The following is a 24,257-nucleotide window of genomic DNA, read 5'->3' on the forward strand; positions in this document are numbered from 1 at the left end:
TTCTCATTGTCATTAATTGTAAGGTAGAAGGGACCCACATTCAATCTGACTACTTGCACAACACAGTCCAGACAATTTCCCCAAGTGGTTCCTGCATCAAGCCCAGAACTCAGGCTGGAGCTAGAGCAGATCTTTTGTTTCCTCTGCACAGACCCATATGTCCCCACAGGAAGCCCATGCCCCAGCATCACTGCATCTGCAGCATTATTCAGTACAGGGACCATAGCAAAGAAGCCTTCTTAGGAAGGGAAGCAGTTATCTGCTCTTCCTACTCTCCTGTCCGAAGGGTGTTCGGACTGGGTGGGGCACTCGTACTGCACAGATGAAATTCACTTTGCCTGAACAGAGACCAACTAACTGGGCTTTAGAATGGGTGAGGGGCATAGAGTTGGGGGGAGCAAAACACACAGACCCATATCCAATACAGCTCTTCTTACCACCCACTTACATACCCCACCCCATTTCCAGCCTACAGGCTGGAATAGTAGCCACCCTCCCTCTGTCCCAATTGTGCAGGATGTCAGGGCCAGCCACATGCGTGCTGTCATGAATATCATGACCCCTCTCACCTGACATAGGCATGGCAAGCAAACCATCTCCACGGTGTTCCCATGATGGTGTGTGGAGCTCTGCTCAGGCTCTCCACTCCATGGTGAGTTTCACGCTAAGTGCATTACAAAGTGAGGGTCTTAGTGGGTAGGTTGTTGCATTCCTGTCTGTATCCCCATGCAAGGTGTCTGTCACTGCGGGTACCAGATTAACTGAGTTAATTCTGCAGATGGAGGAAATGCTGGCCATGTCTCTGATGCATTTACCTAGCATGAGAACTGATGTGCCGTGGTAAGTCAGGTCTTAGGATACTCAGTAAATACGTTGCACCAGAATGCACTAAAACTGCATTGCCCTATAGCTTCAAATCAAAGATCTGAACAGATCCTTCCTGTGAGCGACATCTGCAAGGCCCTAGCACGCTCTCCCTGTTCAAAGCAGAGTTTACATGGTGCGGAGAAGGTAATTCTCTCTGACGGTTCTCTCTCCTGTCTGCTCCATTTTGTTGCTTTCACCCAGGGCTCCCAGAGAACCAACCTGTCTCACCTTTTGCTAAAAGCTATAGGCCTCCTCAGTCACTGCAGAGCTATGTAACTGAAGAGCACTCACCTCATGTGTTCTTCTCATGGCTCAGCCAGCTCCAAACTTTGGCATCTCTACATTGTCCCCTGTCAGTGGAGATTCTTCCCAAAACTCTAAGCGTAACTAAGGGCTGCCATCCGCCTTTATTAATCTGTTTCCAGAGTGCTCTTCTTCTTCCTTTCCATTCTCTTGGCTTCCCTCCCCACTTGACCAGACATCATGGGGTTCCACAGCAATCCCCAGCATTACTAGGTTTCCAGCAAAGGAATGATTTGCAAGATCCCATGTATAAAAGCACTCAGGAGTCACCCTGATTTGATCATAAACCAGGAGAGGCCAAGAAACGTAGGAAAAACAAGGAAAGTGATGCACAGGAACCCAGGCACATTGGAACAAGTGACCTTTTTAAAACATCTATAGCTACCCACCAGCAGAGGCGATCCTCACTTAACAATCATGAGTGGGGAATAAATGTTATGTCTCCTTTTACAGCCCTGGGGTGGATGGGTTAAAAACACCATTCCTCCTATCAGACAGCTAGGAGAGGTCCCACTGGAGACCTTTGCAAGTTCTTTACAGTGCACTATTCTTAAATTTAAACCCAATATTAAATGTCATTATTTGGGTTCATGTCTTCAGTTCCAATCTCCTCAGATTTTTAATTAACAATTCACTCATGCCTAACGTACACATTATGACTTTTTATTATTGTTTTGGTAACAAGCGGTCATTTTTAAAATGAGGTCTGGGTGTATAGACTAGCAACCACAATCAAGCATCTATAGCTATCTCCGTGACACCACTGATTTCCTGAGGAAACTACAATGCATTGGTGACCTTCCAGAAAACACCATCCTAGTCACCACGGATGTAGAGGCTCTCTACACAAACATCCCACACACAGATGGAATACAAGCAGTCAGGAACAGTATCCCTGATGATGCCACAGCACAACTGACTGCTGAGCTCTGTGCCTTTATCCTCACACACAACTATTTCAAATTTGATGACAATATATATCTCCAGATCAGTGGCACCGCTATGGACACCCACATGGCCCCACAATATGCCAATATTTTTATGGCTGACCTGGAACAACGCTTCCTCAGCTCTCGTCCACTCACGCCCCTTCTCTACCTACGCTACATTGATGACATCTTCATCATCTGGACCCATGGGAAGGAGACTCTGGAAAAATTCCACCACGATTTCAACAGCTTCCACCCCACCATCAACCTCAGCCTGGACCAATCTACATGGGAGGTCCACTTTCTAGACACCACGGTGCAAATAAGTGATGGTCACATTAACACCACCCTATATCGAAAACCTACCGACCGCTATGCCTACCTTCATGCCTCCAGCTTCCATCCCGGGCACATCACACGATCCATTGTCTACAGCCAAGCACTGAGGTACAACCGCATCTGCTCTAACCCCTCAGACAGAGACCAACACCTACAAAATCTCCACCAAGCATTCTCAAAACTACAATACCCGCACGAGGAAATTAGGAAACAGATCAACAGAGCCAGACGTGTACCCAGAAGCCTCCTACTGCAAGACAAACCCAAGAAAGAAACCAACAGGACTCCACTGGCCATCACATACAGCCCCCAGCTAAAACCCCTCCAACGCATCATCAGGGATCTACAACCCATCCTGGACAATGATCCCACACTTTCACAGGTCTTGGGTGGCAGGCCAATCCTTGCCCACAGACAACCTGCCAACCTGAAACGTATTCTCACCAGCAACTGCACACCGTACCATAGTAACTCTAGCTCAGGAACCAATCCATGCAACAAACCTCGATGCCAACTCTGCCCACATATCTACACCAGCGACACCATCACAGGATCTAACCAGATCAGCCACACCATCACCGGTTCATTCACCTGCACATCCACCAATGTAACATACGCCATCATATGCCAGCAATGCCCCTCTGCTATGTATATCAGCCAAACCGGACAGTCCCTATGGAAAAGGATAAATGAACACAAATCAGATATTAGGAATGGCAATATACAAAAACCTATAGGAGAACACTTCAACCTCCCTGAACACACAATAGCAGACTTAAAGGTAACCATCCTGCAGCAAAAAAACTTCAGGACCAGACTTCAGAGAGAAACTGCTGAGCTTCAGTTCATCTGCAAATTTGACACCAACAGCTCAGGATTAAACAAAGACTGTGAACGGCTAGCCAACTACAGAACCAGTTTCTCCTCCCTTGGTTTTCACACTTCAACTGTCAGAACAGGGCCTCATCCTCCCTGATTGAACTAACCTCATTATCTCTAGCTTGCTTGCATATATATACCTGCCCCTGGAAATTTCCACTACATGCATCTGACTAAGTGGGTATTCACCCACGAAAGCTCATGCTCCAAAACGTGTTAGTCTATAAGGTGCCACAGGATTCTTTGCTGCTTTCACAATCAAGCACGGTATCTGTGTTCTTAACAAGGGAGCTGAACAGGTGAACCTAAGTATCAGGGCCAACCAGAGGATTCAGGGGGCCTGGGGTCTTCGGCGGTGGCCCGGGGGGCCCCTGCTACCAAATTGCTGCTGAAGACCTGGCACTTCGGCAGCGGGTCCTGGGGCAGAAGGACCCCCCGCTGCTGAATTGCCACCGAAGACCCGGAGCGGAAGAAGCTCCATGAACCCAGGCCCCGCAAGAGTTTTCTGGGGCCCTCAGAGTGAGTGAAGGCCCCCCCGGGGCCCTGAAAAACTCTCGTGAGGGCTCCTGCAGGATCTGGAGCAAATTGCCCCACTTGCACACCCCCCGGGCGGCCCTGCTAAGTATTGCTTGTACTTGCTGGAGAACATGAAGCAGGAGCTTCATTTCACATTAGGCATTTATATCACTGTCACATACACACAGAATCACAGAATCGTAGGACTGGAAGGGACCTCGACAGGTCATCTAGTCCAGTCCCCACTTTGTGACACTCTTTGACGAACTAGTATGTAGACATGAGACCAAGAGGATGCCTGTAACTCTTATGCACCCCTATGCTCATTGCCAGTTGGCAACAAGAGGTCCTTGGGCCACAGGATATTTCTAGTGGGGTTCCACAAGAATAGGTACTATGCCCGACACCATTCAATGTTTTCATCAATGATCTGGAAGTCTCGGCCGATACAGTTTGTGGATGACGCAAAAATTGGAGGACTGTTAAATAAGATGAGGACAGGGCAATCTGGATTGCTTGGTAATGCATTTTAATGCAGTGAAAATGTAGCATTCTACCTCTAGGAACAAGGCATGCAGGCCATAATTGCAGAATGGGGGACTGTATCCTGGAAAGCAGTGGGCTCCGAAAAGGATTTAGTGGCCACAGTGGACAAGCAACTCAACATGAGCTCCCAGTGCAATACTGTGGCAAAAAAAAGGGCTAGTGTGACCCTTGGATGTATGAACAGGAGAGTAGGAAAAAGGAGGAGGGGGGTGATTTGATCTTTGTGCACAGCATTGGTGAGACCATTACAGCAATATTGCTACAGTTCTGGTGTTCACATTTTTTAAAAGGATGTTAAAAAAAAAATAATCAGAGAAGATCCAGAAAAGAGCCACAAAAGTTATTCAAGGGCTGGAGAAAATGTCATACAGTGAGAAGAAGCATGAGAAGTGACTTCATCATGGCATATATGCTTTTCACTTAATGGGGGGAAAATAGTGAGTACTATAGGTTCTTTAATCAAGCAGAGAAAGGCAGAACAAGAACCAATGGCTGGACACTGAAGCCAGACACATTCAAATTAGAGGTTTATCATAAGCCTCTTCCCAAATCTGGACCTTAGCATCCAAAAATCTGGGTGCCTAGCATGAACCCCTCTAAGCTCAATTTAACAGCTTAGATCTGATCTCGCTGCCACCATCCAAAATTTCCAGGGTTTTGGCCCCCTCTGGTCTCCCCAAAACCTTCCCTGGAGGGACCCCAAGACTCAGAAACCCTGAGCCTACAACAAAGGGAAATAACCCACTTCCCTTCCCTCTCTCTCTCCCACCCAGACTTTCCTCTATGGGCTAACCTGGGAGTATTGATGCAATCTCTTTACATCACAATACCAAGAAGCATATCTCCTCTATTCCACAAAGAGACAAACCCCAAATACAAGGAAACAGAAGAGATTCTATCTCTCCTCCCCCTTAGCTTCTTCCCGCCCTGGGACACTAGGAGAGTTAAACACAGAGCGTAGTGTTTCCCCTCCCCCCTGTCTTTCCTTTCTCCTTAACCAGAGAAAAACTCAAACAGGTTTTAAAAAGAAAGCTTTATATAAAAAAGAAAGAAAAAAGACATAAACATATTCTCTGTAACAAGATGACAATACAGGGCTATTGCTTATAAGAAAAATATGAATAAACAGTCTGAGTCAAAAAGATATCCAATTTGAAACATTCCAGCAAGTTACACACATGTAAATACACACAAAACAACATAAAAGCCTATATTGTTTTTCTACCTGTACTTACAAGTTGGACACAGAAGATTAGAAGAAGAAAGAAGCTTCTCATAGCTGAGAGACAGACAAAAGACTCAGAGTCCAAAAATTCCCTCCCTGACTTTGAAAAATCCAGTTTCCTGATTGGTCCTCTGGTCAGGTGTTTGGTTCCCTTTGTTAACCCTTTACAGGTAAAAGAAACATTAACCCTTAGCTATCTATTTATGACAAGGTTAGGCACACATTTTTAACAGCGAGGGTGATGATTAACCATTGGAACAAATTACCAATAGAAGTGGTCAATTCTGCTTCTCGTCATCTTATCAGATCAAGACTGGATGCCTTTCTGGTAGATGCTCCAGTCCACCACAAGTTACTAGGCTTAACAAAGGGTTACATGGGTGACATTTAAGGGTCTGTGATTAGAGCTGGATCTGGAACTTTGAGAAAATATTTGTTTCCTCATCAGAAAATGCCAATTTATTGAAACTGAAATTTTCACAGAAATGTCTCAGTTTTGATAGGAAGGTTTCTTAGGTCCAGGATGGAATTTCTGGAGGATGGGAAGAGAGCGAGAGAGAGAGATCCACCACAGAACAGCCTGATGGTTGGGGCAGTCATGTGGAACACCCAGGGTCAAGTCTCTGCTCTGAATCAGACAGAAAAGGGCCCAGAAGCTAAGTCAATCGAATCTCAGGCCAGCCCCCTAACCACCCAGCTAGAGAGGCATGCTCTCAAACCTTGAACATTCTGAAGGGTCACATTTTCATTCTGATGAGGCATGAAAACATATTTCAAAACCCTGACATTCTTGCCAAAATGAAATTCTTGTTTTCCAGCCAGCCCTGCCAGAGCTGTATGGGATGTCGGACTAGATGATCTAATGGTCCCTTCTGGCCTTAAATGCTACTACTCTATGAAAAGCAGTGGATTATTTAGTAGTGGCTGGATGATTGTCTGTTTTATGGTGGGTGCTGAATTTTCCCTGGTCAGAATAGGTGTTTGACGCTCTGTTGGTAGGAGACATGGGTATTGTCTAGTCTGTACTGAGTTATGAGGAGAAGCTAGCAGCATGAAAGAGAAAGAGAATGGAAGTCACTGGGTCCAAGACAAGAGACTCAGTGATGCAGATAATTGCCCTGTTGGGCTGCCTACTGTCTTCAACTCTTTCACGTTGTACGCTTTCCCCACATCAGAAGAGCCTTTCAGTGCACACTGCACCTCGCACTTTGGGGAAGTCCTGGAGCACGCATGGTTTGAAGCCCAGCAGACAGACAGATTTGTTGAGACCTATCTGACAAAACATCAACAAAGATGGAAGGGAACGTTGGGTTTCAGTTATGAACTTTATTCATATCTGTAAAGTTACTCTCATTTCCAAGTATTTGCAGAATCAGAGCCTTAACCATAAGCTGTTAAACGCCTGCTACTGACGGCAAAGTTTAAAAAAAACCAAACAGTTCAAAGACTGTTAAAATACGTCTGTACAGCAACTCGCCATTTGTTCTTACTTCTGTAACGTTCAGCAACAATTTGTTATAGTGGGCTATTTGAGTTATTAAGTGCCGCTAATGTAGGGGGACTGCAGTCATAGCAAGGTGCTTGCCTATTGCTAGATGATCTGGGTATGCAAACTAGCTGATTTAGCATCACTCTGCTTTGAGTTTCAGTCTTATGCTCCCCAAATTATAATGAACTGCCATATTAAAAAAATAAATGTACTGAAAGCATGTGGTCCTCTGCAACATAATTCACTTTGTATGACTTCTGAGCACAATGCCAGAATGGACCTCCTGGGCAGCTGAGGAGGATATGCACCACGTACATGTAGAAATGAAGACTGATAGTGCCCAATCAATCCATCTCATGCCTGCTACAATATTTGTAATACATAACTTCCCAGGCTTATGGCTGTTTACAGTTTTAGCCCACAAAAAGTCTTGAAGTGGCATTGGAGGATTTGATTTCTCCTGAAGCCAGAAACAGAATCCTCATAGTAAGCACTTCGGTTTCAGCTCAGCCTACATCTGCACCACTGTCCTTTTAAAATGTTATGATTATTGCTGCCTCTTTATTTTTTCCTCTTCTAAAGCCTTGGTCTAGTTCTAGCCAAATATGAAATGCTCATCTTATATATATATGTATGCCAAAAGTGATAATGGCATTAAAGGCTTTTCCTTGGACATTTTGACATGAGAAAGTACCTAGCTCTTCCCCTTAAAGAAAGAAGTGAATTAGTTTCACACGGTAAAACTAAAGTTGGTTTCCTCTGCACAAAACCATGAAGATATTTATATATAATTTATCTTTCTAAGTTGTCATGTGGCAAAAGACCTCTTGCTGTGCAGCAAGCTTCTCTTGCTACTTAGAGAGAATTACGTGATTAAATAGAGACCTGAAAAGTTTTGAACAAGCATTGAAGAAGAAAAGGTTTCCTCTTAAAGCCTTAATGAAGTGGGCTCATTCCTCCTCCAACATCAACTTAGCCTTGTGTAGTTTGTTTTCACTCTGGTTAATCACTGACCAAAGCCATAGTGCGGACCACCAGTTTCCAATAAACCATAAAAGGCAGATCAGAAGCCATTGTTCTTTTCTGTAGAGCTTAGCAGACAACAGCTGAATAAACCTGTTCAGAGTCAGAACAGTCAAGCAGGAACAGAAGCCCAACAATCAGCTACGGTGAATCCTGAAAAGTAAATTAATTTATTATGACATAATGGATAGCATGTGCAAAGACACTACTCAAGTCTTATGCAATTTTAGGTAATTAAATATGGAACAATCAATCAATGTACAGTAATTAGAGAAAGCAACATTATTACAAACAGACAATTATCCTCCAATGTATCCCATGCAGGATTCAGAACTGCAGGCCAATACCTCTTTCACTGCCTGACAAAGATTTTGGAAAAATTCACCGGAAGAAGCAGTGCCCCCAATAAAATTACATCTTTAGAATGAAACCAAGGAAGTCTATTACAACTGAAGCAACAACAGAAGCAGAAGAAAGAGCCTTGAATACCGCAGGAAGGATAGTACCGTAGCTGATTGTGATCGCATTTTCATGTAAATAACAAAACTGTAGGTAATTTTTTCCTTATGAGATACATATTTTGTCTTACTATGTCACTCAAAACTTTGAGTTCTTACAAGAATAATTTCAGTGGTTCTTTTTGCTGCAGAAAAGCTCTCTCCTTGCCAAAACGCCATCATTTCTTTTTAACTATGTATCCTCATCTGCTAATGTAAAGATTTTGCAATCAATTAATTTAGTCAACTTCTTAAATAAAATATTACCAACTAAAGCCCAGACGCCTTTCTTTTGTTCTGAGTTTGCTTCTGCCTTTTTGCCTGAAGCTCCTCTTACAACGTTCTTATTGAATGCAGTGCCACCCACAGGTCAAGATCTGATCAGCTACATCCTTCCCTGCTTGCCATCAGAACAGCAAACCGGTAATGACTCCATCAGATGCTTCTGTTCCAAAACATTTCTTACAGAGCTGTTTGTTGATAAAGATCCAGGCTTAGGAAGCAAAATGACAAATTAAAAAACACTAGCCAGTGGTGCTGAAGAGCACTTTAGAACAGGCACATCAGTGTGCATAGGGAGCACTGAATAGCTAAATTGTACCTCTTTCTTCCTTCCCCAAAAAGATCTTTGAAGATGGAAGAGACAGCTTCCTTTCTATGGCTGTAAACAAAGGTGGCATCACCTATCATCTCCTTCCCTAACTCCAACTCCTAACCCGTGAGTTCATGCTACACACTTCTCGCCTATGTGATCTCCCAGAGTTTTCTTCAGAGTTGTCTCAGGAATGGGAAGATTTCATCTTCACATTCAGAGCTGTAATCTCAACCAAACACATGAGGCTATATAAATGTGGCAAATGTTTAAACCATTAATTTCAGCGTCCAAGAATTGGAAATTTACTACTAGTTGGTATGTGACATGTCCTAAAGCCAGAGGTAAGACAAGGATTCCCTCCATCTGCTCTGGTCAATTCCTTTTCCCCAGCTGGCATCAGTGTGTCATTTCTATTCTCCACACTCTTGGAACTCCTGACAGCTAAAGCTGTGAGATAGGTGATCATTCCAGATATATTTGTGATGCATGATAGGCCATACAAACCAGCTAACTTCCAAGTGGAGCTAAATATTGTTTTAGAAATTATCATAGGCAAGTGAACGTACATCATGTACATTGCCTTTCAATGGCATTTTAGTCAAGGGAGAATGATTTCCAATTTCATTGAGGGTCATCTGAAAACAAATATGGGGTGTTCATTTTGCAAAGGCCTGTACATTAAACCAATTACAGCCAAATTACTTTTCCAGTTGTCAGTTTTAAGAGTGAGAAGAGATTTGTATTATTCACCCTAATAAAACTTGGTTGCACAGGGGAAAATAATACTTTTCTTTTTAAACAGACCTTCAGGAGATGGCAGAAATATTAGCTAAGGCAGAGTTACTATCACATTCTGAAGATACAATTCAAAATAACCTAAAAGGCTCTTCTCTAGAGCAGCAGATATACCAAACCTTGGATGCCTCATACTAGAGAGCAAAGATTTTGTTGGTCATGGTACATAAAAAAAGTTCAAATGTAAAGTAAGATTTTAGAAGAAAGTGTCAAGGAAACTAAAACAGTTCCTTTTCTCCCTTTAACTTAAAACAAAAAAATTAAAATATGCCAGTGAAAAGAAAGATTAAAGAGTAATAAATGGAGACTGATGAACAGCAACAAATTCCTGTGCGCCACAGTTAAAACAAGGATTTGTTGCTGCTGTCAGGAGAAAAAAAAAAGTTCCATGCTTTGGCAAGTCTTGTGGCAAGAATGCCACAAACTTTTTTTTTTTTTTTTTAAGTTTTAGACATAATTTTCTATTTTCCAGCAGTTTATTCCTCTCACCTGCATACCCCATGGGGAACGCTGATTACTTTAATTCTAACATTTGGAGTGGAACCCATTCATGAAACTTTCTAGCTGTGTGATTCAAACTAGGCTTCTCTTTCCTCTTTTTGTTCTCACAAGAAAATCAATTCACTTGAAGAGCCTCTTAATCCCATTTTTGCAATCAACAATTGCCACTTGTATATCGCTCTAATAGATTAAGAAGTGGGATGATGCGGTTGTCTGGTCTAATTCAACCCTATTCAGGTAACTGCAGCCTGAGGCACTTTGTAGTGCCAAGTGCAGAACTCTACAGGAAGACTTTTGCTATCATAATTTCCTGTGGAGCTATGCACTGCCCCCACTGAGTAGTCTGAATTACTTTGAATTAGGCCCGACAACCACAGAGAGCAGAAATCCAGCAAGCAACAATAACCAAGTCTTTGAGCATGACTTGCATGGGTTATTTTTTCTTTGCATTGGAACAGAAAGAAGGAATTTCAAAACGCACATCTATTTAAATGACAGCGACCTGCCATAAATCAAGTGTGAAACAAAAGAGAAAACAGTTTAAGTGAGAGAGAAGTTGAAGTGGAGGAAAAATTAATCAAAACAGTTTTCAAAAACTTCATAGTAAGAGCCTGTGAAAAATTTCAGGCCTATAGCATTTCCATGGCAACAGAGAACAAGCACATGTTGGATACCAAAATTATAAAAGGTTTGTTTTGCAAGGATGAAACAGAAACAGATGGATTTGTGCTTAGTCTTAGTTTAATTTGTTAAATGATTTAGACTATTTATCATCAACTCTGTCAAAATATTATGAAAATAATTACAAATTTTTTTTTTTAATTGGCAATGGTTCTGCAATGCATGCCTCAAATAGCTCTCCAGAATGTGGATGGGTTTAAAGGCCAGAAATGTATGGCTTAAAACCCAGTTCTGTTTTGAAAATCATGCTGACATCACATCCGGGAAAGCAGCTTAATACAGCTTTTCAAATATAGGTGTTTGAATCATAAAACAATTGCTACAGAGGAACAATTCCAAGTGGTGGGCAAAAAATTGGGCATATGTTAAATTGTTAACTGGTTTCACAGAGTGAATAAACTGGATGATGTGAGTAAAAACGCTATGCCTCAAGGGCTACACGTTAAAAAATGTTCCAGATAAGGAAAATCTGATCTCAGAGGAGTTTGTTTTGTTTTTGTTTTTTTTTTTAATTTGTCATAGTCCCCTAATTATTACCAACATGGCAAAAATGAATTAAATCTAAATTTCTCCTAAGAGTTTCAATCACTATTCCTACTCTTTTACCTTTCTGTGTTCAGAAAATAAAGAGAACAAAGCAGGAGCCCTACTGATTCAAAACTAGCAGAACAGACAAACAACAGAGCACAACTGTTCTCTCATGCATGACTGGGATTAGGATAAAAGCAGAAAAGACTTCTGAGAAAAAGAAAATAACAAAAGAAACAGGAGTGCTGACAAAACTTTTTTTCTTTCTATTGAAGCAAAAGAGAGAAAAAAAGAGCCTTGCTAATAAAAAGAAGAAAAAAAAAGAACGCTAGATGAAGAAAGATTAACAAACAGAAGTGAGGGTTTTCACCTCCTGTTTTACTTTTTACTTTTAGCCCAATCTGGTCAAAGAAACAAGGCGCAGAAGTAAAGTAGATCATAACCTAAGACACTTCAGTAATTTCAAACACCCTGAAGGAGAGGCTCTAACACCACATGATGAACTTTTGTGTTATCAGTCCATTATTTGCTCTCAAATATACAGGGCACAATGTCTGAGAGGATCTGAATTTCCTCTCCCCAGTTAAAAGGCAGGATGTTGCAATGAATTCACACACATTCTTCAGGTGGGCAAAACTTATGGGTTAATCTTTGTACTTGGCTGCTTTTTAAAAAAAAATGCATTCAAAAATTAAAAACCGTAATTGTTTCAAACAGAATGGCCCTGGAGGTCAGAACTGCCAATGTGGCACTGGATGTTAGGGGGAATTTGAGATCTTCTGGATGCAAACATTCCATCATGTCTGATCATTCAGCAAGTCAAACAAACTAGTTTGACTGAATCATATTTTAAGGTCAGCATAGCTTCAGTGGCAGCTGTTACCAGAAAAAGCACAAGTGAATTGGGACACCATTTCACAAAGTATCTAAGTTCTCCCATGAAATGAACCAGGAAAGAATCAAAAGGGTTTTTGCAAAATTCAAATAATTTCAGAGTACTGATCCACCAGGAGCACTAGCTCCTGAAAACTAGTTCCTGAAGGGCCAAACATTGCTTTCGACTATACCATGTGAACGTTCAAAGAAATCCACATGGTGTTTGTCATACATCCTCAAAATAAATCCAAAACCTGTAATGGATTTCACACTAGCAGTATTTCTGGATTCATCCACGGATATTTACTCATGTGGACAGTTCAAAACCCATGCACAGGAAAATGTCTTCTTGCAACTGTATTGGTGTGTAGTGCAATCCTTTGTAAGCAGTCTTACTACGTTTCTTGATAGAATTAGACTTTGTTCTACAAAAGTTGCTCAAAAAGAAAAATCTGCCCTTGATAATACTCTCAACTGCTGATACTTTTGTTATCCAGGGAAAAAAAACACAGCCACCCTCCAATCTAGGGGTCAATAGAGATCTTTAGAGGAGAGGAAGTCCAATGCCAGCCCACAAGAAATGGCAGTTCTGAAACAGGAAGACTTTGAATACTGCCAGTTACTGTAAAACACTGAACTCTCCTTGGGAGAAAAAGAAAGGTGGAATAAGATCTTGCACTAAATAAGATTCAGAGTCCTTTGGAATACAAAAAGTGTGATACGGGAAAACATAGACTTGAATAATAGGCAGTGGTGAGCTGAAGCCGGTTCGCACTGGTTCGCTTGAACCAGTTGTTAAATTTTGAAGCAGTTTTAGAACCAGTTGTTAACCCACTTCCCTGCCAGGGGTGCTGTGGGAGCCATGTGGGCAGCCACCTGGCCCTGGGCACAGGCCCTGTTGCTGCTGCTGCTCTCCCAACCCCTGGCCCTGGGGCTCCCCTGCTGCCTGGTGGGTCCCCAGCTACTCTGCTGGGCCTGGGCTGAGTCCTGCTGCTTGGGCTGCTCCGAGCTGCTCTCCCCATGAGTACCTGCCACCCTGCTCGCAGCCAGCTTCACCTGCTTCAATGAGGAGGGCAGGGAGCAGCTGGGACCCACACATGTGCACACCCTAGGGTGATCAGACAGCAAGTGTGAAAAATTCGGACGGGGGTGGGGGATAATAGGAGCCTATATAAGAAAAAGACCCAAAAATCAGGACTGTCCCTATAAAATTGGGACATCTGGTCACCCTAGCACACCTCCAGGGATTGGTGGGGACCCACACATGTGAAATGGAGCTTATTTCTAGTTCAGGCCCATCTTTTTAAAAAAAGAACTTTAGGTGGGGTTAACATACCTCCGTATTTTCCTGGACATATCACGTTTTTTGGTTCGTAAATCGCCGTCCGGGAGAAATTTTTTAATTTAAATTTTAAAAATTCCTCCAGGGAAAATACGGATGTATGGTCACCCTATTGATACAAAAAATACATACTGTGGCACATCCCTTAAATCAGAACTTTTTATAGGGAACCAGTTGTTAAGATTTTGGCAGCTCAGTAGGACTTCTATGATCAGAACAAACGTGTTTGCCAGTGATATGTTCCCTCACACAGAAAGAGGAAGAGAAGCACTTTTCCATCTAGGTGGCTTATTTCAGTTTAGTAAAAACAACAAGTAAAGAGCTGAAGAAGTTGAATATCCAGAAGAGAAATTCATTCTGTAACATTCTGCATCTGAACTGAAACACAAAATAGCAGCTGTCTCATTGCTACCTCTCACAGGGTCTGCTCCTTCACCCTGGATTGCTCTTAGCAAGCAGTCCTCCTGCATTCTGACAGAAGCTCACACCACAGTGTACTTTATTTACAGCGTCTTTTATGCAGCTTCATATCTCTAGCCCTAGGTTACTCTCACTCTGTCATATTACCTCGGCAGTTGGCAGGGAGACCCAACTTGTTCTATTGTGGAGAAAGTAGATAAGCAAAAGTTATTTACTTATTCCCATAATACAAGAACTAGGGGTCACCAAATTAAATTAATAGGCAGCAGGTTTAAAACAAGTAAAAGGAAGTTCTTCTTCACACAGCGCACAGTCAACTCCTTGCCTGAGGAGGTTGTGAAGGCTAGGACTATAACAGCATTTAAAAGAGAACTAGATAAATTCATGGAGGTTAAGTCCATTTAATGGCTATTAGCCAGGATGGGTAAGAATGGTGTACCTAGCCTTCTGTTTGTCAGAGGGTGGAAAGGGATGGCAGGAGAGAGATCACTTGATCATTACATGTTAGGTTCACTCCCTCTGGGGCACCTGGTATTGGCCACTGTCAGCAGACAGGATACTGGGCTAGATGGACCTTTGGTCTGACCCAGTATGGCCATTCTTATGTTCTTATGAACTTTTCAAAGGTGCATACAGAGAAAACAAGATCTCTCTTCCATGACCTACACTACAGCCAGGAAAGGGAAAAGGGTTAGAGAGAAGGCATTCAGGTTCGAAGCTGAAGCAAAGCATTACAGAAGATACTAAGTCTGCATTAGGATCTCCTCAAGTTCTGATACCCTGGTCATTGGAGTCAACTGTTGTATAGGTATCCATTGCCTAGTGAGCCAAGGTTTTGTCTATTTTTACCCTTACTGAAGTAGAACCGGCAAGAGGGGGCCTTTGATCAATACACCATCCTTGGATTCTCGTACTTCTCCATCTCACCCATTTCAAACATCTTCCACCACTGAGGTTCCTAGACATTATCAGGCAAATAATCACATACTTGTCTGATCTGTCAGTGGCCAGCAAAGTGGCCAGTGGCATAAATGAAAACAAAGCCATGTTAACGCTTATGAATCACAGCCCATCCAGTGATAATTTTGAACTGAGCTAGACTGAGCCCTGCAACGTGGGTCACACACTGCAGTGATTTCAGAACTGTGCCAGGAAAATCAAGGTATTTGGCTAGTCTAGTCAGATATACTTAGAAGAAAAATGTAACGTGTTTACAGATTTAGTCATCTGTTTGTAAAATAAAAAAATTAACCCAATACAAATTACATGCATCCTGCTTTCCCAATATTTAAGGATCTCCCCTCACATGGAGACATCTTCTCTACAGATTCTAGTCCATTATTTTAATGAAACACTGACAGGCTTTCATCTTGTTCACCCCTAACCTGTGTTCAGGAAGACTCTTACATGCCCAGCTAGTAACATGCACTACTGATTAACTTGGGATGCAACATAGTCTAGTGGCTTGGGCACTAGAGTGGGAGCAAGGAGACCTGGCACACTGGCAGAGAGAACAAATCCCATAATACACTGTGTCCATAACAGAGCCAGGAATAGAACTTCCAGAAAAAAGAGTGTGGTCCAGCGGCTAAGACACTGGACCTGGACTCAAGCAACCCGCATTCTATTCCCAGCTCAATTACTGACCTGCTATATGACCTCAGGCAAGTCACATCGTCCCTCTGTTTCTCTGCCCAACCTTTATTTATTTAGAATTACAAGCAATTCTGGGCAGGGCCTGTCTCACACTATGTGTACATACAGTGCCTAAGACAATGGGGCCCTGATCTCATCTGAGGCCTCCACATGCAAATATAATACAAATAAGACTTAAACAGAACATGCACCTTCTGCAATTTTTTAAAAGAAGACACACAAAGGTCAAGAACAAAATGAGACATTAGTCATTTTTTATTTGTGCTGAAGTCTACAAGAGAGTTTATTCCAGAATATACTAGCCAGCAAATGTGTGCTCTGTATTGTTCTTCACTTCATTAATCCTGGGATATTCCCAAAAGCCTCACTACGTGTTTGATTTGACTTAATGTTCATTCATGACATACACTGATGCGACAGTGAAATAAGATTGCAGAAGGGAACATATCATCACTACAAGAGAAACATAAATTGGCACAATCACAGGCTTAACCTTAAGTCAACCAAGAAAACCCTCCTCCCATCCGCCTTCTGCTATCTAGTGCAGGAATGGGTGTTCTCCAGTTGAGGAACGGATTATCATATTCAATTTACTCTGAATGCTGTTCTGAAATTGTGTTATTGGTTCAGATCAACTAGGGCCAGAAATCCAGTGTAAAATTGCTAGATTGCCGTTTTTCATGTTAACATGAGTAAGAGTCGCTTTATATAAAGGAATACCAGAGATACAAGCTGCATTTACTTTGGCTCTATCTCTTTAGCAGAGATTCAAACTCAGAGTAGAGATGTCAGATTAATTCTGTTAACCCTATATCATAAAAATGACTAGAATAGTAGACATAATTTTGAAAAGACAATACTCTTCTACGATTAGCCCAAATGGCCACTGTTGCTCCATTAAAAAGCAACTATATGCAGTTTATTCTGACTGTCCATCAGTTGATATTCAATGTTGGGAGTTCAAGAATGTTAACTTAGGTGTATGGCTCATCTTTACTTTTTAGCATCATTATCGTGTTCAGTAATATATCTCGGTGAGCAAGACAAACGAAAACCCTTCTGTTTTCCACAGTTGGGAAATTTATTGCAGAACTCACCTCTTTACACAGAATTGTGCTGCAGAACCTGAAGCCTGATCCACACTAAAGGATTAGGTCAGTACAACCAAGTCACTCAGGAGGTGCGAAAAATCCACATCCCTGAGCAATGCTGTTACATTCACCTAACCTCCTCTCAACCCTAGGCCAAAGGCCTCAACCGCTTCCTGGCTGTCAAACGGCCTCCCTCACCTTCCCAAGTATGTGCCAAAACTCCATCTGCTCCCTACTCAGATGCTAAAGTCCCAGCTTCCCCTAGTCCAGCAGTTTAGGCATTGTTCCGAATCGGCATTGTCCAAATCTGCAGCACATTAAAAATAGATTGGGGCAGCCTATGAAACATATGAGTATTGTGTACTGAGAGCGTGTTTTATTGAATTACTTCTGAAAACGGGTCACTCAGTCTGACAACTGACTTAAAGCTGCCACTGAATTTCCAGTTTGCCAAAGAAGCCAAGGAGCTTGACCACAGGATGCAGAATGCTCTTCCTGTAGAGTAAAATAGGAGGTCACTGTGACATCTGACGCTTGCAGAATTTCAACAGCTTCATTAGTGATCTGTGCATGCTACCCACTCATCCATTCTCGCGCCATTTCCCGGCATACCTTGGCTTTCCAAGGGAAATGGTCCACCCCACAGGAATAACACCTCCAGAAATCCACAAAGTCTATTCCTGACCAATCTCATCCTTCCAGTGTTAGTGGGACACACCAAAGCATTCCCCATACAGGCTTGGGTTAGTCTCTGAAAAGAGGGGGCATGGGCAGAAACAGCAGCAAGCACAACAGCTGCATTAGGCATGGTTTCCCCTCTTCTCAGTGACAGAAGCAGTAGACAATACAGTTGGCTTCCACAGATAAGCATTTCCCCTCTCTCCTCTATGCGGTTGGGGTGTGCTCATTGCAAGCAGCCCACTAACCACCCTCAGTACTAAAATACAGTTGATCTTGTGCGCTTCTTATGGCATGCGTCAATAGTCAGGTCAATAATTTTAAGTTTGTATTAGCAACATGGCTGGCCATTTAGTCTAGTAGAAGAGATACCCTTTGTGCCACAAAGTCATGTAGGAGGAGAAGCTGACCATAGGTTCCTTCAGGTCTGGGGACAGACCGAAAACACATGGACAGACCAGGATGTTGAAAGCCAAGAGATAAAGCCAGAAGCAAGTGGGGTGCTCTCTCTGATATGCTACTGTGGAAAGAAGAAACTTAAAACATTGCTACTGAAAATGACACAAGTCAGTAATGACTCAGTAGAAATGAAGAACCCCATAGATTGCTGGAGAGACTGTTGCAGAATAAACCCATAGACCAGAAGTGGCATTTATTTAGCCTGCTCATTTGAGGCAGGAGTTTGTTACCATGAAGTTTAAGTTTGAGTTAGTTGCGTCCAAACTGTGATGTGGATTGAATGCAAGGACCAAACTTGTTTCTCTGCCTCCCCTGCTAAGGTTCCACATTGCCCAGCTGAATCAAAAGCGAAGGGAATTCATTAAAAATTATCACAGGTTCATCAGACTTGGGAAGAGTGATAAAACTAGATAAAATTTATCATCAGAATGTGTTCTGTTTTGCTGCAACGTTACAACATTTGTAATAATAATAGCAGCTTGACTTTTCCCCGTCAGGCCTATCAGCATTTAGCTACGGCACTAGTAAGCCGAGACTACATCATGGCTGAATGTACGTTTCCCACCTTGTTTAATCCAATGACACTCATATTAAAGATTTTATTTTTTCAGTTAAGGCCATGAGACATTAGCTAAGCCTGGGGCCTCAATTAATTGTGTGCATTAATTCTCATGCATGTAGCCATATTTTTATGTTATGCTACATGGCAGGGTGTAACTACATCATTATTTGTATTGCAGTGTCATCTATGAGCCCCAGTCATGGACCAGGGACTCCACTGTGTTAGGCTCTGTACACACAGAACTACATCTGCTAGACATGTAAACGACCACTGCATGAATGGTTTCAAATTGCTCCTACGATCTGGTGACTGCTGTGTTAAACAGAGGTCTAGAATACAGGAAAAAAATCACTTTACAGGAAGATTCAACAGTAATAAAAGTAGCATGAATTATGTTTTTCTCCCATTAGAATCTTTGCAGTGGCCTCTCTAAAGTATTTCACTATGTAGGTATTTAATTAAAAAAATAACAAAACTTTGTAGTAGGGTGGTGCCCAGAACCCATACTTGAGATGAGGACCCTATTATGCTAGGTACAGTGTTTACACATTGTAAGAGACAGTACTTGCTCTGAAGAGCTTATGGTCCAGATGCTCAAATAATGGGGAGGGGTAACAGGCACACAAAAGGTGAAGATCCATTTTGTGCTTTCTTGCGTTTCATGTGAGCAGCAGAGCAGTTGTGTACATATAGCAAATCATTTCTAAAGATTTTATGCCAGTGGCAAAAGGGACTACCGTTATCAGATAATTTCTCATGTTTTCTGCAAGTTAATGTAAGAAATATTAAATGTTTTATGTAAATCTATTTCACTTTTCATTAGTTCTGTAAACTGTTCATGTGCACGGCCCCAATCCTGGAAGCATGAGTCAGTGGAGCTCAGGATTGGACCTCCTCACAACTAGGGCTATGTCTGCACTGCACTTTCCTCGGTGGGACTTTTGTCAGCCAGGGGTGTGAAAAAAACCACACCCCTGACCGACAAAGGGTTTACTGATGAAAGGCGCTGGTGTGGACTGTGCTTTGTCAGTGGGAGATGCTCTCCGGCCCACAAAGCTACCACCCTCGTTGGGGCTGGTTTTATTTTGTCGGCGGGAGAGAGCGACACTGCCTGCCTTGCAGCAGCATGGCTGTAGCTGCACAGCTGTGTCGCTGTCATGTGCACTGTGTAGGCATTGCCTAAGACACTTGTGTATACCCTAATCATTTCCTCCTTTGACTATCACAACCTCCTCTGGCTGGTGAGTCTTGCCCACATGCTCAGGGTTTAGCTGATCGCCATATTTGGGGTCGGGAAGGAATTTTCCTCTAGGGCAGATTGGCAGAGGCCCTGGAGGTTTTTCGCCTTCCTCTGCAGCGTGGGGCACGGGTCACTTGCAGGAGGATTCTCTGCACCTTGATGTCTTTAAACCATGATTTGAGGACTTCAGTGACTCAGACACAGGTTTGATACAGGAGTGGGTGGGTGAGATTTTTTGGCCTGCGTTGTGCAGGAGGTCAGACTAGATGATCATAATGGTTCCTTCTGACCTTAAAGTCTATGAGTCTATGAGTTCATTTTCAAGCAAGTACCTTTGTTGCAGTTTCAGTGAAAGTCACTAATCTGGGCTATTGCATTGGTAGGCTAGAACCTCCTTGTTTTCTTTAACCAAGTACAACACACAGGTCACAGCACTGTTCAGTCACAGAACAGGCATTTTAAAATGGCCCACACTGCCTCTTCTTACACTACACATTATATTTGTTGCAAGTCTAGAAATGTTACCCTCCATATAACACAATCATGGAATCAGTTGAAGTTTTTTGACCAGACCATGTTTTGGTCAAAAATTAGACTTTGGCAAAGAACAAACATTTTGGTGAGAAAATGTTGCTTTCAGTTAATTTTTTCCCTACAGATTTTTTCCCCCAAAACAAAACTGAAAATTGTTGTTTAGTTACAAATTGCATTTTCCATTTTGTTCCAGTTTTTGAAAACTGAACTGGAGATTTCAATTCCAATCTACTCCAATGGGAAAGTTTTCAATTTGGATCAAAATGGAAGTAAATTTTGTTTCATTTTGAAATATCTCATTAAAAAACACCCCAAACAACAACAAAGGTTTTTTGACTAACTTAAGCCTGTGCAGTAGCCACAGTCCTAGACAGCATGATCTTCACTCATTCCCTACTTTTCCAAAGCCCATCCCTGGGTTCTCCTAGCTGTAGTTCAGAAGTGGCAGGGAAAGAATCAAGCCATAAACTGCCTTCTGCTGTAGCCTCACCTACTAAGTAGGGATGTTTCAGAGCCTGTATGGTACCCAGACCTCAAGTGGCCATTACATTGCTTGTGTTTAAGGGTGATTCCAGCTCACTCATGCCTTTGGTTCCCTGCTCAATTATGAGTTCAGTTCTGACTTGTGCAAGTAAGTCTGAAGTGACACACATCAGTCCCCCGCCTTTCCATACATGTAACTTGCAGTGACCACTAAGACGGGTGCTGTTAGCTCCGGATGATACTAAATGATAGAACAAGTCTGCTGAGTGACAGTTCTCTGTTGCTAGTTCTTTGCTAACGCATCTGTACAAGATGAAGCTGCTCTTTCTGTTTCCTGTGCTTCCATACCCCTAGGAAAGCCTCAGGCTCAGCTATCAGTACTGCAACTCTCTCTCACACTATCGGAAGGGCTCTTTGGGGGTTATATTTGAATACAGTTTCTAACACAAAATTAATAGTTAACCGTCTATTAATAGCTGGCAAAATTAATAGTTGCCAACTGACTGAGAAGCAGAATTCAAGGGGTAGAATAATTAAGACTCACTATTGTAGATTCAGAGACTTTAAAACCAGAAAGATCATCAAGATTATCTAGTCTGACTTCCTGCACATCACAGGCCACAGAACCTCACCCACTCTCTCCTGTAATGGACCCCTAACCTCTGGCTGAGTTACTGAAGTCCTCAAATCTTGATTTAAAAAGATTTCGAGTTACAGAGACTCCACCATTTACTCCAGTTCAAACCGGCAAGTGACTTCATCCCCATGCTACAGAGGAAGGCAAATCCAGGGTCTCTGCCCATCTGATCCAATAGAAAATTCCTTCCCACCCCCAAATATGGCCATCAGTTAGACCCTAAGCATGTCGGCAAGACCCAGCAGCCAGACACTTGGGAAAGAATTTTCTGTAGTAACTCACAACCCTTCCCATCTAGTCTCGCATCTCCAGCCATTGGAGATATTTGCTAGCCACAGATGGTCCATATGTCATGTAGGTAACCTCATCATATCATCTCCTCCATAAACATATCAAGCTCAGTCCTCATGGATGCAAAAACCATTCCAATGTGACCCAAGAGCAGCTGATTCAGTGCAGCCTGCCTGAGACAATGCAGAAAGCCTGAGACAATGATTCTGAGAGGTTCAAATTTCCCTGGCCACATTCATGTAATTGGGGTGTTAACTCCAAGGTCTAAAGATTGTTAATGGTGATATTTCAAGTAGCTTATTTCTTGTTTTAGTGGTGGGATGGGGTTGGGAATAAGGATTTCTTGCAGGGCAAGAAATGCAGAAAGAATAAAGTAGAAGGGACAAAAAGACAGGGAAAAGAGACACACAGAAAGTAGGATGGGGAAGGAAAAGAAATCAAGGTTAGGAACACAGCAGCAGCCTTAAGTATGAGCATATTTTCCCATGAAGTTACACTGAATGCAATGATAATTTACTTAATAAATAATGATGACAACCATTCAGGGCCAGCTCCAGCTTTTTTGCCGCCCCAAGCGGCGAAGCAACAACAAAAAAAGATAAAGATAAAGGCGGCACTTCGGCGCTCCCTCTCTTCCTCTTCGGCGGCACTTCGGCGCTCCCTCTCTTCCTCTTCGGCGGCACTTCGGCGTTCCCCCTCTTCCTCTTCGGCGGCACTTCGGCGCTCCCCCTCTTCCTCTTCGGCGGCACTTCGGCGTTCCCCCTCTTCCTCTTCGGCGGCACTTCGGCGCTCCCCCTCTTCCTCTTCGGCGGCACTTCGACGCTCCCCTCTTCCTCTTCGGCGGCACTTCGACGCTCCCCTCTTCCTCTTCGGCGGCACTTCGACGCTCCCCTCTTCCTCTTCGGCGGCACTTCGGCGTTCCCCCTCTTCCTCTTCGGTGGCACTTCGGTGCTCCCCCTCTTCCTCTTCGGCGACACTTCGGTGGCAGCTCTAAGAGGAAGAGAGGGACTGAGGAATCCATCCCTGAATTGTCACCAAAGACCCAGACATGCCACCCCTTTCCCTTGGCCGCCCCAAGCACCTGCTTCCTGCACTGGTGCCTGGAGCCGGCCCTGCAACCATTTATATTACAACAGCCCTGAGAGACTTCAACTAGGACCAGGCCTTCATAGTGCTAAGCACTGTGCAAACCGAAGGGCTCAGTCCCGCACCAGTGCGTCAACAGACTTTGCTATTGACTTCAATGGGTGCAGGATTAGCCAGTAAAAGTTTGTTACTATATAAAGGCCATATTCTCCTCAGCATCTCTGAGCACACCTCTCTTGACACCAGAGGGCGCACCCTATGAAGCAAGGGGAGTATCTACTCCTAAATTTCTACCCTGGCCCCAAGACAATTAAACTGGTATTTTCCCGTCTCTACAGAAGGAGTTAGACACCACTGTTCTGAATGATTCAGTACACATTACAGCCTGCTCCTACTCCCACTGAACTCAATGGGTACAGAGTTGGACCCTGTGTGATACTCAGGCTACAGTATGAAGCAATAATGTCAGAAACATCGGGAACTGATCCTGCAAACCCTCATTCCCGTTATTCATCGTTTCACAATTAACCACAGGAAGGGTGGTTCGGGTCAGGCTTCATGTTTGCCCTCTTTATAGCTCTCTACTTCCCTCTCCCAACCTGAATGCAGTTTAGTTTTTCTGGCTACCACAGTAATAATGTTTTTAAGCTTTGCATGTAGGGCAATGCTTAATTTGTAAAGAAAGAGGTGCCGGGGCTCAAGCAATAGTTTTACATTCACAACTGATGCCAGGGTTATGAACTGCCAAGCCTAGAGGTACTAGGGCGCAGCTCTGGCAAGCCCTGGCACAAATTAAGCACTGATATAGGGGTAATTTTTGCCATAACAAGTAGTGCAGGAACTAAGGCAAACCAACGAAGTGGGTATTCACCCACAAAAGCTCAAGATCCAATACGTCTGTTAGTCTTTAAGGTGCCACAGGATTCTTTGCTGCTTTTACAGATCCAGACTAACACGGCTACCCCTCTAGTACTTTAAGACATTTTTGCTATAAGTAGGCTTGGCAGAATTTACAATTAGTTAATAACCCTCGCCACTGAGATTCTTGAAGTTAAGCTTTATAACTGTTAGGACACAAATTGTCAACATCACTTGTCAAAATATCCAATGTAAATATCGTTAAATAAAACTCCGGTAAGTTTCCAAGCAGCATGTTTCTTACTTTACTTGACTGTAAATTTCTATCATG

At 42.9% G+C, this 24,257-nt stretch overlaps 1 protein-coding gene and 1 long non-coding RNA gene across 5 annotated transcripts in view; both read left to right on the forward strand.

Moving 5' to 3' along the window:
• Positions 1-24,257, forward strand: part of LOC116820594 (uncharacterized) — an 87,379-nt gene that overhangs the window by 17,537 nt on the left and 45,585 nt on the right. The window lies entirely within an intron of this gene.
• Positions 1,922-24,257, forward strand: LOC142047212 (uncharacterized). Its single transcript, XM_075068874.1, has 2 exons — positions 1,922-3,545; positions 23,981-24,257. The coding sequence occupies exon 1, from the start codon at positions 2,173-2,175 to the stop codon at positions 3,412-3,414; it is 1,242 nt and encodes a 413-aa protein (XP_074924975.1). The 5' UTR covers positions 1,922-2,172; the 3' UTR covers positions 3,415-3,545; positions 23,981-24,257.

This window comes from Chelonoidis abingdonii, chromosome 8, assembly GCF_003597395.2.
Source record: "Chelonoidis abingdonii isolate Lonesome George chromosome 8, CheloAbing_2.0, whole genome shotgun sequence".
NCBI classification, from domain to species: domain Eukaryota; kingdom Metazoa; phylum Chordata; order Testudines; family Testudinidae; genus Chelonoidis; species Chelonoidis abingdonii.

Coding starts and splice junctions, on each gene's coding strand:
- LOC142047212 (XM_075068874.1), top strand. CDS start 2,173: ATGGACACCCACATGGCCCCACAATATGCCAATATTTTTATGGCTGAC.